The sequence below is a fragment of the Pristiophorus japonicus genome, chromosome 7 (assembly GCF_044704955.1).
Source record: "Pristiophorus japonicus isolate sPriJap1 chromosome 7, sPriJap1.hap1, whole genome shotgun sequence".
NCBI classification, from domain to species: Eukaryota; Metazoa; Chordata; class Chondrichthyes; family Pristiophoridae; genus Pristiophorus; species Pristiophorus japonicus.
This window is the reverse complement of record NC_091983.1, coordinates 51,352,092-51,368,686: the sequence shown is the minus strand read 5'-3', so window position 1 is coordinate 51,368,686 and position 16,595 is coordinate 51,352,092. Positions and strand designations below refer to the sequence as shown.

Genomic DNA, 16,595 nt, shown 5'->3' with positions numbered 1-16,595 from the left:
CAGGGAGGTTGGGGGTCTGCCTTCCACTGATGTGGTATTGAAATATCTCGGAGTACTGTACTAAAAAGTAACCCACATTGTTCGCATGCCAGATACGAGACTCGCAAAGCAAGCGCTCCACTCGGAACTCCTACACGGCAAATGAGGCAAAAGTGGGCAGAGGAAACGTTGCAAGGACACCCTCAAAGCCTCCCTGATAAAGTGCAACATCCCCACTGACAACTGGGAGTATCTGGCCAAAGACTGCCCTAAGTGGAGGAAGTGCATCCGGGAGGGCGCTGAGCACCTCGAGTCTTGTCACTGAGAGCATGCAGAAATCAAGCGCGGGCAGCGGAAAGAGCATGTGGCAAACCTATCCCACCCATCCTTTCCTTCAAAGACTGTCCAACCTGTGACAGGGACTGTTGTTCTCGTATTGGACTGTTCAGCCACCTAAGACTCATTTTTAGAGTGGAAGCAAATCTTCCTCGATTCCGAGGGACCGCCTATGATGATGATGAGATTGAAATATCTGATTGGAGTACTGTACTAAAAAGTAATCAGATTGCATTCATGTCTGATGTAAGAGATGACTAGGGGTTATTAATAAAGACTTTGGGCTGGATTTTTGAGGGGTTTGTGACTGGGTTTTCGCCGCGTTTTGACCTTCTACGGCGAAAACCTGGTCGCAAAGTCCGGGCAGGATTCTCGGCTACCTGTTTGCGGTGGCGGTGGGAAGTACCACCATGGAGAGCTATGCCGGATGTGTAATAATGCAGATTGCGTTACCATCCGAGTTTCGGCACTCTCCCGACCCGTATGCCACGCCCAGAATCGCGACAGGTAAAACCTGTCAGTGTAGCCCTGCCAACAGCAGTAAGTTAGAAAACCTGAAAAAAAAGGTAAGTTAAAGTTTTTATTTTTTTAATTTTTTTTCAGCGATTTGGTAGCTAAGGGTCTTGGTAATGGTGCAGAAATTCCGACCACCCGGTCCGTACTGAGTGTCTACGGACCCGGGAAGGCATCGCAAAAGCTGGTTTTCAGCGCACAATGTGTATGTGCTGAAAACCGGCTTTTCCGATCTTGCCCAGCAAATGTCCTCAAAGCTCTTGCGCCTGATAAAAGCAGGCACATAGCCTACTTTTACAGGCATAAGAGTTTTAAAATACACAAACATTTTAAAATAAGATTATAAAAACTCATTTTATTGTTAACCCCCCCCCCCGCCCCCGGCCCCCGGAAGTTTATTTTAAACCATAATGAAAAAAACGTTTTTTTAAATTGGAAAAATATATTTTTTTTAAATACATAAATAACTTTCATTTAAATTAATCAAACAAGTTGTGTATTTTTTCTATTTTTTATTATTGGTTTTGCGTGTTTTGGGGGCTGTTTCTCATTCATAATAATGGGAACTCCAATTTACGGAGTTCCCATTATTATGAATGAGAACATACGATACCTGATTGGCTGCCCAGAGCCATGTGACTCCAGCTCCAAGCCTGCATACGTCCCGACGCACTGCGATGCGCAGTCAGAGGAGGCCTCAGGACCAGGAACTCACATGGGTGCAGCAGGATAAGGTAAGTGCGCATTTTCAAAAGTTTTTTACTGATCGCCTGCGGGAAGCAACCGACCGGGATTTCTGGACCAATGTTGTTTGAATATGTTTTTTTCCCTCTCCCAAGGCCTCTCAGCGCAAACAACCCCGCACTAAAATTAGAGAGGATCGCGTTTAGCACCGCGATTGCTTATGCAACGCCTTCCTTACCGATGCGCCCGACCTAAAATCGGTAATGCAACGAAAACGGTCATTTTCACATATCACTACTGTTTTTGCTCAAGAACTCCAAAACCTGAAAATCCAGCCCCAAGTGTTAGATTTTCTTCCGCTATCCCACCCCAAATCAGGCATGATAGCAGCAGAAGCCGTGGGAAAACAGGTAAAGCAGCCTGCCCCAACCTTCCCACCCCAACATGGATCTTCCTTTCCCACCCCAGCCACCTGCCCCTTCCTCACCTGCCGCATGACAATACTGGGGGAGGGTAGACCTCCCAGCCCATTTCCTTCCCATCCTTTCCTATTACTACCATTCCCAGGAATGCCTGGATAAGGTGGTGCTAAGCCTGGAGTAGTTTCATTAAGGCCCCAGTGTTTGCTAATGGAGAGATAAAGCATATTAGAAGCCTCCTGTCCCTCTAATTTATTCACAGAGGCCTACACAGACATCAGCTCCTTTCTTGTTTGAGGATCTTCTGCCCCTTTAAAGTTCTTGGCCAGTCCTTTGGCTGGTGCAGCAATTGTCCTGCTGCACTGACAAATTACCCCTTCCACAGCAGGATCAGAGGGGCCAACTGAAGTCCTACTCTGCCCCAAGCAGGAAAATCTAACCCCAGGCCTCTGGCCGTTGTTTCCTAGGCACTGGTTACAAATCTACAAACACTAAAAAATCTAGTTGCAGGTCAAAAACTCATTCAGTTCTTCTCCTTTGTAAACTTTGTGCAGTAGCCTTGAATGGCTAGTGTTTGAAGGGGACAGAAATCTAGAACATAAGAAATAGGAGCAGGAGTAAGCTATTTAATACGATCATGGCTGATGCGATCATGGAATCAGGTCCACTTCCCTGCCCGCTCCCCATAACCCCTTATTTCTTTATCATTTAAGAAACTGTCTATTTCTGTCTTAAATTTATTCAATGTCCCAGTTTCCACAGCTCTCTGAAGCAGCGAATTCTACAGATTTACAACCCTCTGAGAAAAGAAATTTCTCCTCATCTCAGTTTTAAATGAGCGGCCCCTTATTATAAGATTATGCCCTCTAGTTCTAGTCTCCCCTATCAGTGGAAATATCCTCTCTGCATCCACCTTGTCAAGCCCGCTCATAGGCCCCAAGTTTCCACATGATTTGCTCCTGATTTTTAGGAGCAACTGGTGTAGAACAGAGTATCTTAGAAATCGGAATTCTCCACATTTAGTTTTCTGCAGTTCTAGTCAGGTAGAACAGTTTCACTTTGGAACAGAATTTTCTTTTCAAAAGGGGGCGTGTCCGACCACTGACGCCTGATTTCAAAGTTTCCACAGTGAAAATGTACTCCAAACCAACTTAGAATGGAGTAAGTGAAGATTTTGTACGCTTGAAAAAACCTTGTCTACACTTTAAAAAATCAGGCTGAGGTTACAAATTAGGCGTAGGGAGCGAGGTGGGGGGGGGGGGGGGGGAGGGGAGGGAAGGGAAGTCATTAAATTCTACAATCAATCCTTAGTTATACTTATACAAATATTATACAAATAAATCCAACCTGAATAAAAATTTATAAGCAAAGAAAAGATTAAATAAACCATGTTCCTACCTGTGTGAAAGTGCTTCAGGCAGGCCTTTCAGGCAGCGGTGTGGCGTCAGTGTCTCGACGGCAGTGGCAGCAAGCAGCCTTCGAGCTGAGCTGCAGTGCTTGAGGCAGGGGTTTGGCGTCAGTGTCTCGACGGCAGCGGCAGGCAGCAAGCAGCCTTCGAGCTGAGCTGCGGTGCTTGAGGCAGGCCTTCATTCCCCGCGAAGATGCAGCACCCGGACGGACTTGAGGCCATTCAGCCACGGGATTGCAGCGGTATCAGTGACTGGCCGGGAGCCGAAGAATCAACACAGGACACACGCAGCTCATTAAGGTTCTTGAGGCCATTCGGCCACGCTTTAGGGGTGGCGTCAGTGGCTGGCCGGGAGCCGAAGATACAGCAGCAGCCTTCGAGCTGTGAGGGGGACTGAGGCCATTTGGACAGGGAGAGGCAGCCACATCGACAGTTTTATATTTAAATTTGCAGAATGGGTGCTGCATTGTCAACACCACGTATTATGCAATGGTTTGCCATCAATTCACTGCATAGGAGAGAATTGATTAGAGCTCACCGCACCAGGAACGTCGTAGCCCGTAGGTTGATGGGAAGGAGACCTTACCCACGTCGACAATATCGAACCAGGCGCTCGTACCTGGACATGAGCGAGGCTGATTGTGTGAAAAGGCTGCGTTTTCGCAGAGAAGTTGTCACTGAGATCTGTGATATGCTGAGAGCAGATTTGCAGCCCAGAAGCAGAAGGACAACTGCCTTGTCTGTTGAAGTAAAGGTAATAGCTGCACTTTCTTTCTATGCCTCGGGATCGTTTCAGGCTACAACTGGAGATGTGTGTGCCATCTCTCAACGTGCAATACATGCCTGCGTTTGCCAGGTCACGGCTGCACTTTATGCGCGAAGGAATGACTTCATCAATTTCCTAATGACCGCACAAGCGATCCATGAGAGGGCTGTGGGCTTCTTCAGGATTGCAAAGGTACAGGGCTGCATTGATTGTACCCACATAGCCTTGCGAGCACCCGTGGAGGAATCTGAGCAGTACCGAAATAGGAAAGGTTTCCACTCTATCAATGTGCAGCTCGTGTGTGACGACAAGCAGCGCATCATGTCAGTCGATGCGAGATACCCTGGCAGCACCCACGATGCGTTCATCCTACACGACAGCGTTCTATCTGACATGTTTGAGCAGCAGCCAGAACAGCAGAGCTGGCTACTGGGAGACAAAGGGTACGGCCTGACCACCTGGCTCATGACGCCCATACGCGTGACACGGACAGAAGCTGACCGTCAATACAACATGGCGCACATTGCGACGCGCGGCATCATTGAGAGGACCATTGGCATATTGAAACAGCGATTCCGATGCCTAGACCATTCCGGAGGACAGTTGCAATACTCTCCTCAGATTGTTGGTCACTTCACTGTTGTGTGCTGCATGCTTCATAACTTAGCCATCATGAGGCAGCAGGAGCTGGTAGTGGAACCCAAAGATCGACGTGAGGGTCCAGTGCATGATGATAGTATTACGGAAGACCAGGATGTGGATGATAACGACAATCAGGAAAGCATGCAAGTGCCTGATGCCGGAGCACGAGGTCGGAGGAGGGCCGTCCATCGTGCCCCTTTAACGATTGCTCGAGACTTGCGCCAGCAGCTCATCCGTGAACGCTTCAACTACTGATGCCTGAGGGCTCTGCGACCACTTTTGCATATGGACATGTTTATTCTTTGCAGTTGGTCCTGCGTTGTGTTGTGTTAATGGAACATGAAACAGTTTTAATGAAAAAATATTTTATTGAAAAGTTAACGTCACTCTAATAAAATATTTGTTGTATCAAACTTTACTTTTTAATATGATTCTTGAAGATCACTTAAAAACTTGTAAAGTTACAAAACACTTTCTATGTGAAAAATTTTACACTCTAAGATCACTTACACTTCAAGATCACTTTTTAGATGCAAAATTAAATAATTTACAGAATGTGAGAGCATTGACACGATAAGATCACTTGAAAACCCTGAGATCACTTGTATGTTGTAAAGTTACAATACTTACAAAACAGTTTCATTGTGAAAAATCTTACACTCTGAAGAACACTTAAACTTCAGGATCACTTTTTAGATGCAAAATTAAATAAGATACAAAAAAATGTGAGAGCATTTACACTATAAGATCATTTAAAAACCATAAGATCCCTTATAAGTTGTAAAGTTACAAAACTTACAAAACAATTTCAATTTGAAAAACGCTACTACAGCTACATCAAGAACAAGAACAAATGCAGCAAAGAAGGGCTGCAACCATGTCTCATCCATATCTCAGTGAATGTTCACTTCCTCATGGGGGTGTCATTTCATTGGCTGGGCTGTGTGCCCTTATTGCAGCAGCTACCTCAACCAGGCCCTCCCTGACGGCCTGTGCCGACACTTGCATGCCCTCCCTGATGGCCTGTGCCGTAATTTGTTTGCCCTCCCTGACGGCCTGAGCCGTCGGTTGCACTCCCTCGGACATTCCCTCCCTAAGTTCCCGTGTCATTACTGCTATTTCTCCCGTCAGGACCGTCAACTCTTCACCTATTACATTGACGCCACCGATGAGTGATCGGGTAAACTCATTGGTCTCCATACCCAATGCCACAACCTGAGCCGCATCTGTTGCACGCTGCATCTCAGGAGAGCGTGTCTCCAATCTCCTTCTCCTCTGCCTGGGTCTGCCTTGTGGCACCACTACACTGGGAGGTGCGGGCACGGACGGTGGGATGCTCGGTGTTGCAAGCGGCACCACTAAACAGGGAGGCGCAGGCTGGGACTGTGGGACGCTCTGTGTTCCAGACGGCTGAACTGGAGGGAGAGGCTCGGGCTGGAATGGTGGGATGCTCTGTGTTGCAGACGGCAGAACTAGAGGGAGAGGCTCTGGCTGGAACGGTAGGACGCTCGGTGTTCCAGACGACAGCACTCAAGTGCGAGCCGTGGGCTGGGATGTTGGACGAATGGGTGTAAACTGCTCCATGATATCAGCAGCAACACTGGGACCCGAAGCGTCGGAATCAAAACCATAGTAGGTGGAACCAGAACCTATGCAAGAGGGAGGCGCAGGCTGGGACAGTAGTGCACTGACTGTAGAATGCTGCATTATACCAGCAGCACCACTGGGACCCGCAACATCGGAAGCGAAACCATGGAAGGTGGAACCAAGACCTATGCTAGGGGTTGAAACTCTGATGCCCCTTGATGGGGGCTCATAAACATTAAATTGGAAGCTCTCCCCTGCAGACATTTCAATCATCGCTGCTATCATCCAGTCTGGATCATCTGCAGCTGGTTGTACTGGTTCTTGTTCTGTACCCTCAGGATCCTCAGGATTGGCAGCAGCAGCATCGTCATCATCATCATCATTATCATGTTCTGCAAAATACATCAGAACAGTCAAATGCTTAACAGCAAGGGAGGGGGCCGGGTGGGTGGCATGAGTACTCTCACACAAATCAGGCCAGGCAGCAGGTTGATTTAAAGGGCCATGATGCATTTTCAGGACTTACCCTCTTCCTCGCGTGCAGGCCCAGCTTGTGCTGTACCGATTGCTTTACTCCATGTCCGACTCATCATAGCAGCTACCTTTTGTTCCAAGGGTGTCAGTGGATGCAGATTGGGCACGCCTCCTCCTGTTCAAGTTGCTTCCCTTTTATGGGCCAATTTCTTCTGCAAAGAGTAAAATATAACTTTTTACAGTGTGTCAGTCTGCAAGGTGGGACATACAGATAGCCAGGTTACAATTACGATTAAATTAAAAATGGGAAATATTACTTACACTAACTACTTGACCAAGGTCGTGCCATTTCTTTTTACACTGACTTCCAGATCTCCTGGTATGCACCATTGCGCAGTAATCTTCTGCAACTTGGTTCCAGCATTTCTTCATTTCTTTTGGTGGCACTTTTATGCGACCTCTGTTGCTGGTATCTAGCTCCTGCCATCTCTGCTCAATTACGTTGACTAATATCTCCACTTCCTCATGCAAGAAATTCTTTGTTCTTGGTGGACGTTGATCCATTGCAAAGTTGAATTCGCACTTTTATTTCTCCAAACACACAGTCCTTAATTTGCAGGCACAGGTACTGCAAGTTTAGCAGTGAAAAGCTGAACTCACTGATTTCAGCAGGTGATTTATTTAGCAGTGCTGCTAAAAGCACTCTCTCACACACAGAAATATCAAGAAAATTAAAATACAAGCCTTTGCAGGGGTCCAAGAAACAAATCTTCACTTTTTCTGCAGCACTTTTAAAAATGGCCGAGTGCCAATGTTACTTCAGACTGCGCGTGCGCGAACGCTCCAACGCGCACGCGCAGAGTTGCCGGCACCAAGAAGCCTCATTTCAATTGTACCCGCCCCCTCCTACTTACAAAATCGGCGCGAGTGGTAGGCTCTGCCCCCTGTGCGCCGCGCCAAGCAGACATCGAGCTCCAAGGAGCTCGAGAATACCGCGGTTTTTTTCCACCATTCCTTCAGTACCCCTTTCCTGCTTTCTCTCCATACCCCTTGATCCCTTTAGCCGTAAGCGCTATATCTAACTTCCTCTTGAATATATCCAATGAACTGGCATCAACAACTCTCTGCGGTCGGGAATTCCACAGGTTAACAACTCTCTAAGTGAAGAAGTTTCTCCTCATCTCAGTCCTAAATGGCTTACCCCTTATCCTTAGACTGTGACCCTGGTTCTGGACTTCCCCAGCATCGGGAACATTCTTCATGCATCTAACCTGTCCAGTCCCGTCAGAATTTTATATGTTCCTATGAGATCCCCTCTCATCCTTCTAAACTCCAGTGTATACAAGCCCAGTCGATCCAGTCTCTCCTCATATGTCAGTCCAGCCATTCCGGGAATCAGCCTGGTGAACCTTTGCTGCACTCCCTCAATAGCAAGAACGTCCTTCCTCAGAATAGGAGACCAAAACTGAACACAACAGACGTCGGCACATTTTGCATTATTACTGAAGAGGTTTATAAAACGACAGTCGTCATGTTTTCAATCTTCCACCTGGGTCTTTGCTGTGGTATAGCAGGAAACAGTTTTCAATGTCGCAGGTTCAGAATCGTTATTCTTATTTATCATTGTAATAATTACTTTCCAATGAGAAAATTGATGTTAACCAAATCGTGAAACTATGTAGTGCCACAATATTAAATTTCCAAAAAATAAAAAAAAACACTGGAAAATCTTCAGGGGACCCCATCCACCTGAATCACTGGGGGAAAAAAATAAAGAAAATAAGTTGACTAACCTTTTTTGCAGGTCTTCTTACTCACCGTTGAGGTTAGACCTGCCTCCATGCGGCAGTCCTTTCCCCTGCTGCAGCGGACTCCCGCCTGGACCAAACTGGCAGCTCGGCGGGCGGGAGGATACTTGCGTGCGTTGCGCGTCAGCATGTGGTCCCCAGCGGTCTTCTCTCCCCGCCGGTGGGAGGCCTCCACCAAAGTCGCTCGGAGGGGAGACCGCCCAGAAAACTCGGTGGCAGCAGGCGGTGAGTCCACCAAGTTCGGCCGCACAGTACTGTCCTGACGCATTGTCAATATTACAAAATGGACCAATTTTCGACAGAAGAAACAAACAAGAAAAATGATCACTCCCTTTCTCAGCATTATGGTCAATTTACATGTTATATTGCACCACTCCAATTTAGAATTAAGCATGATTGAAGGCACCAATGGTGTTCAGTTATGTGCAGTTATGGATGTAGCTACGTTAAATATTAAAATTTGATTAATTATAGAAGCTGGTGATTGAAGAACAGTAAATGTGATGTAAATAAGTTAACGATAAAATTGTTTTTTTTAATTTTACCTATTTTAATCTATGGTTTATGAACTAACAGTCCTTTTTTTGCATCACTTTAACTTAAGATGTTGCAAACTTAAAATTGAACTGCTCTGAAATCATTCTATGTGTTTCGTACTGATTATAATTTCCGATTGTATTTATAAGGACTAGGATAGGCTTTGTTCTCAAATGGTTTTTAATAGTACCATAGCCAGCATAGGGCACTACAATAAACTAGGGACAATCAGAATTCTCATTCCCAATTGCGATGACCCCTGCTCCAAACTGCGTGTGGATGATGGTGTTTGACTGCAGCACTCCCTGCACCCACAGTTGAATAGCCTGCCAGCATTCACTATCCAGACTCGGAGGAAGCTGGTACTTGGAGAACCTTACCCAAGTATGGGTCACTGCCTTCAGAACAATAAGGTAGATGGAAAAATGTATCTTGGCAAGCAAAGTTCTCCACACAGCTGGCCAGAATCTCGTACATCCAGGGTGTTTCTGAGCAGAATCCTGACTACATAGTTAAGTGCATTTGATTATAAACCAATTCCTTACCAGGGGATTCCCTTAACTAGGTTTCTCTTAAACATGATCGTGATACGGTTCTTGGAAAATTCCATTTCGCACAGCATACCTTCATCCCTTATCTAGATTTGAGAAATGTCCTGGTCTTTTTGTGTTTATCCATTTGCAGATGCTGCGTTTAAGAACATTTGTACAGCAGATTTTAAGTGGTCATGAGATATCCTAGTGTTTTGAAAATTGCTTCCTTATTGTTTAAAGGGTTACTGTTTAGGATATTATTTATCCTTTTTGTAGATAGTGAAAACATGGAAAATGCTACTAAGCATGACGAATTGCTGCATCAGAAGTGAACTATTTTACACACTTTGTTTTCACATAGTCAAGTCTACTGTATAGAGAATGCCCATGGCCAGTTGGTACGAGACCTTGACTTCAATCCCAACAAGCAGTACTACTTAGCGAGCTGTGGCGATGACTGTAAAGTAAAGTTTTGGGACACCAGAAATGTTCATGAGCCTGTCAAAGCTTTGGAAGAACATTCCCACTGGTAAGTGGTTCCCTTATTTCTCTTGGTCAAGATAACAGGGTAATTCAATTCAGCAATTTCTTGATGTATAGCATCAATACTGCTTCTTGGCCACCTACTAAGGGCTATGTTTAAATGATTGAAGAGCCAATTTTTTTCTTCCTTCCCAGAAACAGATGCCATTTTCCCATTAGCGACACATGCAATGTTCCCTCTAATTTTTTTTCGTGCACGATCCCTTTGACTGCACTGCCCATTCACATTTCCGGGCATGCACGGATTCTCGCATGTAAAAGCCTGTGAATGGCCTGTGCGGGATCTCCAGACCACTGCGCAGTCTTTAATGGGAACATTGGTCACATGGTTGGGAGCCCAGCATTCATGCTATAGCTTTTAGACTTTGTTATCGGTTAAAATTTATTTTGATGGGTTTGCTAGGATTCTGATCTGAATGACAATACAAGTCTTAAGTCTGTCACTGTTTGTTCGAAAATTCTGAGTAGCTTCTAAACTTGGTCACCATTAGTTCTTTGACTCTTGGCAATTTGAGTCCAAATACATGATAATATAAAAATACTCATATCTGACTAAAAAGTTACATTTTCCACTTACAAAAAAACATAAGCTCCCTTAATGTCTCAGTGGCTAAAATGGACCTGTTCCTGACCTACTGAGCTATACAGCCTAGGAACTTTCCAGATTTGATCTCTAGTGCATGCTGAATTTACTGATAACAGGCAAGGTAGTGATCGAATACTACAATGAACTCCGCATCTGTGCATAAATGAGGAATAACAATGAGCCTAGAGTTCTGCTCATGATTGCTATGTAGTAACTCCTGATGGAATGTGTATATATGTATGCATATCTGTTTTTACGCATTAGATGAGGACATGGTCAGACTCGACTAGTGTCCCCTGTCACTCATAGGCCTGTTCTCAGGTATGATTACAGCAATAAAAACTACATTTGTGAACACTCTGACTTTCACATTTATTAGTAAAACATTATGGGTTAAATAAAACAAATAAAATATTGTATGCATGCCACTCATAAGCCAGTTCTCAGGCATGATTACAGCAATAAAAACTACATTTGTGAACACTCTGACTTTCACATTTATTAGTACAACATTATGGGTTAAATAAAACGAATAAAATATTGTATGCATGTCGCAATATGCACTACAGGGTGACTCCATGATCTGACGCTCCCAGCAAAGAGTCACATTTGAAGGGAGAGAATCACAGGGATGCAGCTCATTATTTTCCATCCATTAATTCTCGAGATGCGATCACTGCGAGCACCGCTCCCTACTGTGTGCACTGGATTGCAGAATCACCCCGTACATTTCATTTGATGTAGCTTGGAAATTTAATGTCAGTCTTACATAAGAAAAACTGAGAACTTTTTAGGAGGCTATTCAACATAATTTTTGACTTTGGATATGCATTAAAGTACATCAAGCACTTAGTGCATACAAGGTTTAGACAGGTGAAATATTACATCGACTTACTTAAGTTTTCTGTACCTGATTTAAGTTCCAAGTCACAAACAGTGTATTTTACAATATAAAGAAATAATATTTATTTTAGGAAAAACAAGTGTTGTTGAAGCCTGATCGCACAGCCTGGTGGTGCACTGGAGGTGTTATTAGTATTATCCTTGAAGAAGCGAGGAAAAAGTTAGATAATTGCCTCCTGGTAACTAATTGTATATGGCTTTGGCTGCAGTTGGGATAAAATCAGTAACCAACCCCATTGGTTGAACCTACCTTCCTTACTTTTTTCTTTCTTTCTGAGTCAGAGATGGTACGTGTCTTTCTTCATGTCGTGTTACAATATTCAAAAAAAATCAGTTACATTTTGAAGCCAAGTAATTCTCTTACCCTGCGATTTGTTGAGAGTTTGAAAGATGCATGTTAATCACATACAGCTATGAGACGGAAATTATTATTTCTAACACATATGAAACAGGGAGACAAAGAAACAAAGAGAGAAAGGCAGACAAGGACTTTCTTTCTTCATTCTAATTTGAGTTTTTTTTTAACAAAAGGTTGAAGCTTTAAAGCAAATAAAGTATCTTTTGAAGGAAAAGGGTAGAAAGGAGTTTGGGAAGGAATGCTGAAATTTTGCGGGGGTCAGCAGGTTTGATCGATGGAGTGTTGGGTGGGCAAGTGTTTTTTTTTTACACGGGGTTGGGACCCCACTGTGAACCCATCGGAATGCGCTTTCCCAATGTCTGGTCTGTCAGTGCTGAGCAGATCCGATGCCCAGTGGTGGGGCGACCCAATTCAGGTAATTAGTGGCTTGTTTAGAGTCACTTAAGAATGATTTTCAGCTTACCTTTTGCAATTGACGGCTCGCCCATGGGGTCCACGCTGGTCATGAACCACGTCTGTCAAGCTGAGGCAGAAGTTCAATGGCCGTTGAATCAGCTGTTAAGTTGACAGCTTCAAATGTAAATTAAAAGCTCCCACTTTACAGAGATATCTTCCCTTTGCTATAAGCTGTTCCTCACTACATTTCCACAACAGATTCACCATGCTGCAAGTCTTTACACAAGTCTACATCTAGTCTGATCTCATTATCTCTCCCACCATTGACATCGCTTCAGTCATCTCTACTTCACCTGCCATCTATTCCATCAGTTTGAGCAGGTGTGCTCCTTGTGGCTCCACAACAATACTGCGGGCTGCTTCCAGCTTGACTTGCCCATCCTCTCCTGTTTGCTTCCCGAACTTAAGTGCGAGCTAGCTCAAAGCCTGAGCCAGCTGATTTTCCAAGTGCCCATCTGGCGAGCTGCCCAATTGTACCATAGCTCCGCCGGTCTGATGGTACTGAGGCCCGAGGTCCAATTTGGAGCGAGCCTTGGGCTGATGTCTTAAGGCGCTAGCCAAACCAGCCACAGTAACTAATCTTATTTGAAATAATGAATTTGTTGTGTAATCAAATTAACAGTATCCGGAAGTACTGGATCCATCATTCCCTTTTGTTTATCAAAGTACTCAGTGGTAGTATTTACTACAAATCATATTTGTGGGGTCCAAATATTTTATTCTTTTTGTACGCAGGATATGGGGTGTCCGATACAATCATTCACACGATCAGCTGGTGTTGACTGCCAGCAGTGACAGCAGAGTCATTCTTTCCAACATGGTGTCTATTTCATCAGAGCCCTTTGGCCACCTAGTGGATGATGATGATTTAAGCGACCAGGAGGACAACCACCATGAAGAAAAGTACGTAACCAGTCACACTCTTATAATTTTACAAACACAGCAACAATTAACAATATCAGAAGTTCTGTAGCAGTGTTAACATATGTGTAATGAAACTTAGTGGCCATGGTACGGGACTGGAAACCCGAGGAAACCTTCCCCCTTCCCCAGTCTCACACAATGTTAATACCCCCAGGGCAACCAAGAATGGGCAACATACTGCCTTGCCAATGTTGTCTAGATCCCAGGAATAAATAATAATAGATCTATAACGAAGAATCTGTGCATTAACGCTGGTTTTAAAGCTGCAGTATCCTACTTCATTTATCTAAGGCTCAGTTTGAGAAGTTCAGAGTTCACCAAATCCTGATCTCTTGAGTATTTGTGCAGACTCCTGTGGAGATATTGTTACCAAGTCTGTTACTTTAATATAGAAACTAGGAGGAATTTATTATTACATTTAATTGACATGCAAACTTTTGTGCTTGAATTATAATATGTTCCTATCAGAGTTTGGGGAAAATGGAAAGTGTAGCTCTACCCGCAAAGCGGAGCCTAGTTAGTGACAAGTTCAAGTCAGAAGATTGGGGTGACAGTCCAGTAGACCTATCTCCACTATTGTGGTCATGAAGCTTCATGGCAGGAGCGGAGCAGCATAAATTACTCCTATTAAGCAAACACCTAAAATTTACTGACTGTTACACCTTTGAATAAATAACTTCATTAACAAAAATGTTGAGTTAACAAAAAATGAGACAAATAGAAGTCTGATGCTGTATTGCAACAATTAACTCGCATCCGCTTTAGATATTTAGATAGGATAACCGGAAATTGTTCATTGCACAGAACACTGTCCTCTCATCTCTAGGACTTGCATTGGACTGCAACCTGGCTTCTTCTATCTGTTTCTGTAAGAGGAATATGAGATGAGTTGAGATAGCCTCAACCCAAATGGATGTAAGTCCATATCACAAATCTACAAATATTTTGTGGCAAAGACTTGCTACCACTAGACAAATTAGTTTATCCATGGCATTTGCTAGCACAATAACACCTGGACAAGATGCTTCAGTATCAAGGATTATCCACACTGCTTCCATTTAATGTGCCTTCATGCCCATAGTATGAACAGAAAACACATAGGTCCTACTGAATATATGTACACAGCAGGCACAGCAAACATTATAAACAGTTATTCATTTGGATCCAGCTCTAGAATAAATACTGCTTTTAATGGGTCACCAGTGTCTATAGTATATTAGATGATCATTGGTTTTCATAAGGTTGCAGGATAACAGGTGCCATTTTCAGTCGGAAATGAAGAATTGTACTTCGTGATTGAGGTTTTTTGAACCAATACTTGAATGATTAAACCTATGTACATTTAATTACAATTAAATCATCATCATAGGCAGTCCCTTGGAGTTGAGGATGACTATTAAATACATGCATAATTGAGAAATTAATCTTTAGCATTGTTGTAAATGGCTTCCTTTGGTCAGAGTAAATAGTTCAATTATTGCTGATCATTGAGGATGACACCTATGGTTACAGCTATATATCTTTAAAGGTGACCGTTTCAACTAAAATTTTATTATGCCGTTTATCATTTAACAGAGTAATATTTTCACTTACCAGGACATTGTCTATATAATAGTATACTTGATTTTTTTAAAGAAAGATGGTAATACCATTTTCAAATGTAACTCTTTGTCAGCAATTCGTCAATATGTTCGTTGAACAGTGTCTGAATTTAAAACAAACATAAAACTGGTCACTCATTTTTGCTTGTTATTAATAAATATTTCCAGTATTGGTATTCTTTTCTAATTATTCAAAGCTGCTTTTTGTATCATAATTTGAAAGTAATATTTTAAAAGATAATTTAGAACATTAAAGAGAATTATAAAGTGCAGCTAAACACTAAGCAGAAAGAAAGTAATTCATTTAAATAGCATCTTTCATGTCTGTGGAATGTCCCAAAGCCAATGAAATACATTTCAAGTGCACACACTATTGTGATGTAGGCATGCGTGGTCTCAGAAACAGCAATGAAATGAATGACTAGATAATCTGTTTTATTGATGCTGGTTGAGGGATAAATGTTGGCCAGCACACTGCGTCAACTCTCCTGCTCTTCTTCGAATAGCACCATGGGATTTTTTACATTCACCTGAGCAGGCAGACTTGGTTAAATGTCTCATCTGAAAGCTTGGAGCACTCCGGCAGTACGGCACTGAAGTGTCAACTAAGATTATGCGCTCTGTCTCAGGAGTGGGACTTGAACCTTTGTCCTTCTGACTCTGAGCCAAAAATGAAATATTCATTGACTTGATAGGATAAGAATTCCTTCATTTTTAATGTGTCTTTTGACTGAATCTGGCTTGATTTTGTTTCTGAACCACTAAAGAAATGTTTGTAGATGATATTACAGTTGTATAATCACTGCTTTTTCCTTTGTAAAAAGAACATTTATTTTCTTTCAGCCTTAAAAGGGAAAAATCCAACTAGTTAGTTAGTTCCAATTCTTTATTATCAAATGAAGATCTTACCAATAAAATGTTGTGAGGCAGACAGAGACAGTTAAGAGTTACTGAGAGTGCTGGGTCTTACTGTCTTCAAAAAGTGCCATTGATCAATAGTGCCTTAAACAGGAAGAGAAAGAAACCAGTACTGCAAATTTGATTTGTCGGCAAAGAAGTAGGACAAATAGATATTTTGCTATAAAAGTAGAAATGAATGAATATCTTTTTACAGGACACTTAATGGGAGCCGGGTGGGAGAAGGAGAGAGGGAGAACGAAAAAGAGGTTAAAAGTTTTACACATGCATTCCAAAACCAGGAGATTCCCTCCATTATACAAAACCTGTAACATGCCCCTAGCCTGCTTGATCATTATCTGCCAAAATGACTGTTCTTCTACTCTTGATGGTGATGGGATATTTCAGGATTGCACTCTGCCATACAGCAATATATGTCAGCAATGGGAAGCAAGGCAATGTATACCTTTGCTAAAACTGTGCAATATAAGAATGCACAGAGGTGGATCCACACTTTACCTATGCATGCACATATTTTCAGTATGTGATTGGCCACAGTCATGTAGATACAATTAAGAGTCTGATTTTGTATCCATGCTGTGCCATATATATATGAATAGTTAGCTGAAAGGATGCAGTGA

The 16,595-nt window shown here is 43.1% G+C and overlaps 2 protein-coding genes across 4 annotated transcripts in view; one reads left to right on the top strand and one right to left on the bottom strand.

Annotated features, from left to right (window-relative positions):
- The window catches only part of rps7 (ribosomal protein S7), a 439,982-nt gene that overhangs the window by 278,068 nt on the left and 145,319 nt on the right, over positions 1-16,595 (bottom strand). The window lies entirely within an intron of this gene.
- Positions 1-16,595, top strand: part of eipr1 (EARP complex and GARP complex interacting protein 1) — an 85,021-nt gene that overhangs the window by 61,696 nt on the left and 6,730 nt on the right. For all 3 annotated transcript variants that reach the window (XM_070884939.1, XM_070884938.1, XM_070884940.1), the window contains 2 exons: positions 10,048-10,215; positions 13,268-13,435. In XM_070884939.1, coding sequence (XP_070741040.1) covers positions 10,048-10,215; positions 13,268-13,435 — 336 coding nt within the window. The remainder of the gene's footprint in view (positions 1-10,047; positions 10,216-13,267; positions 13,436-16,595) is intronic.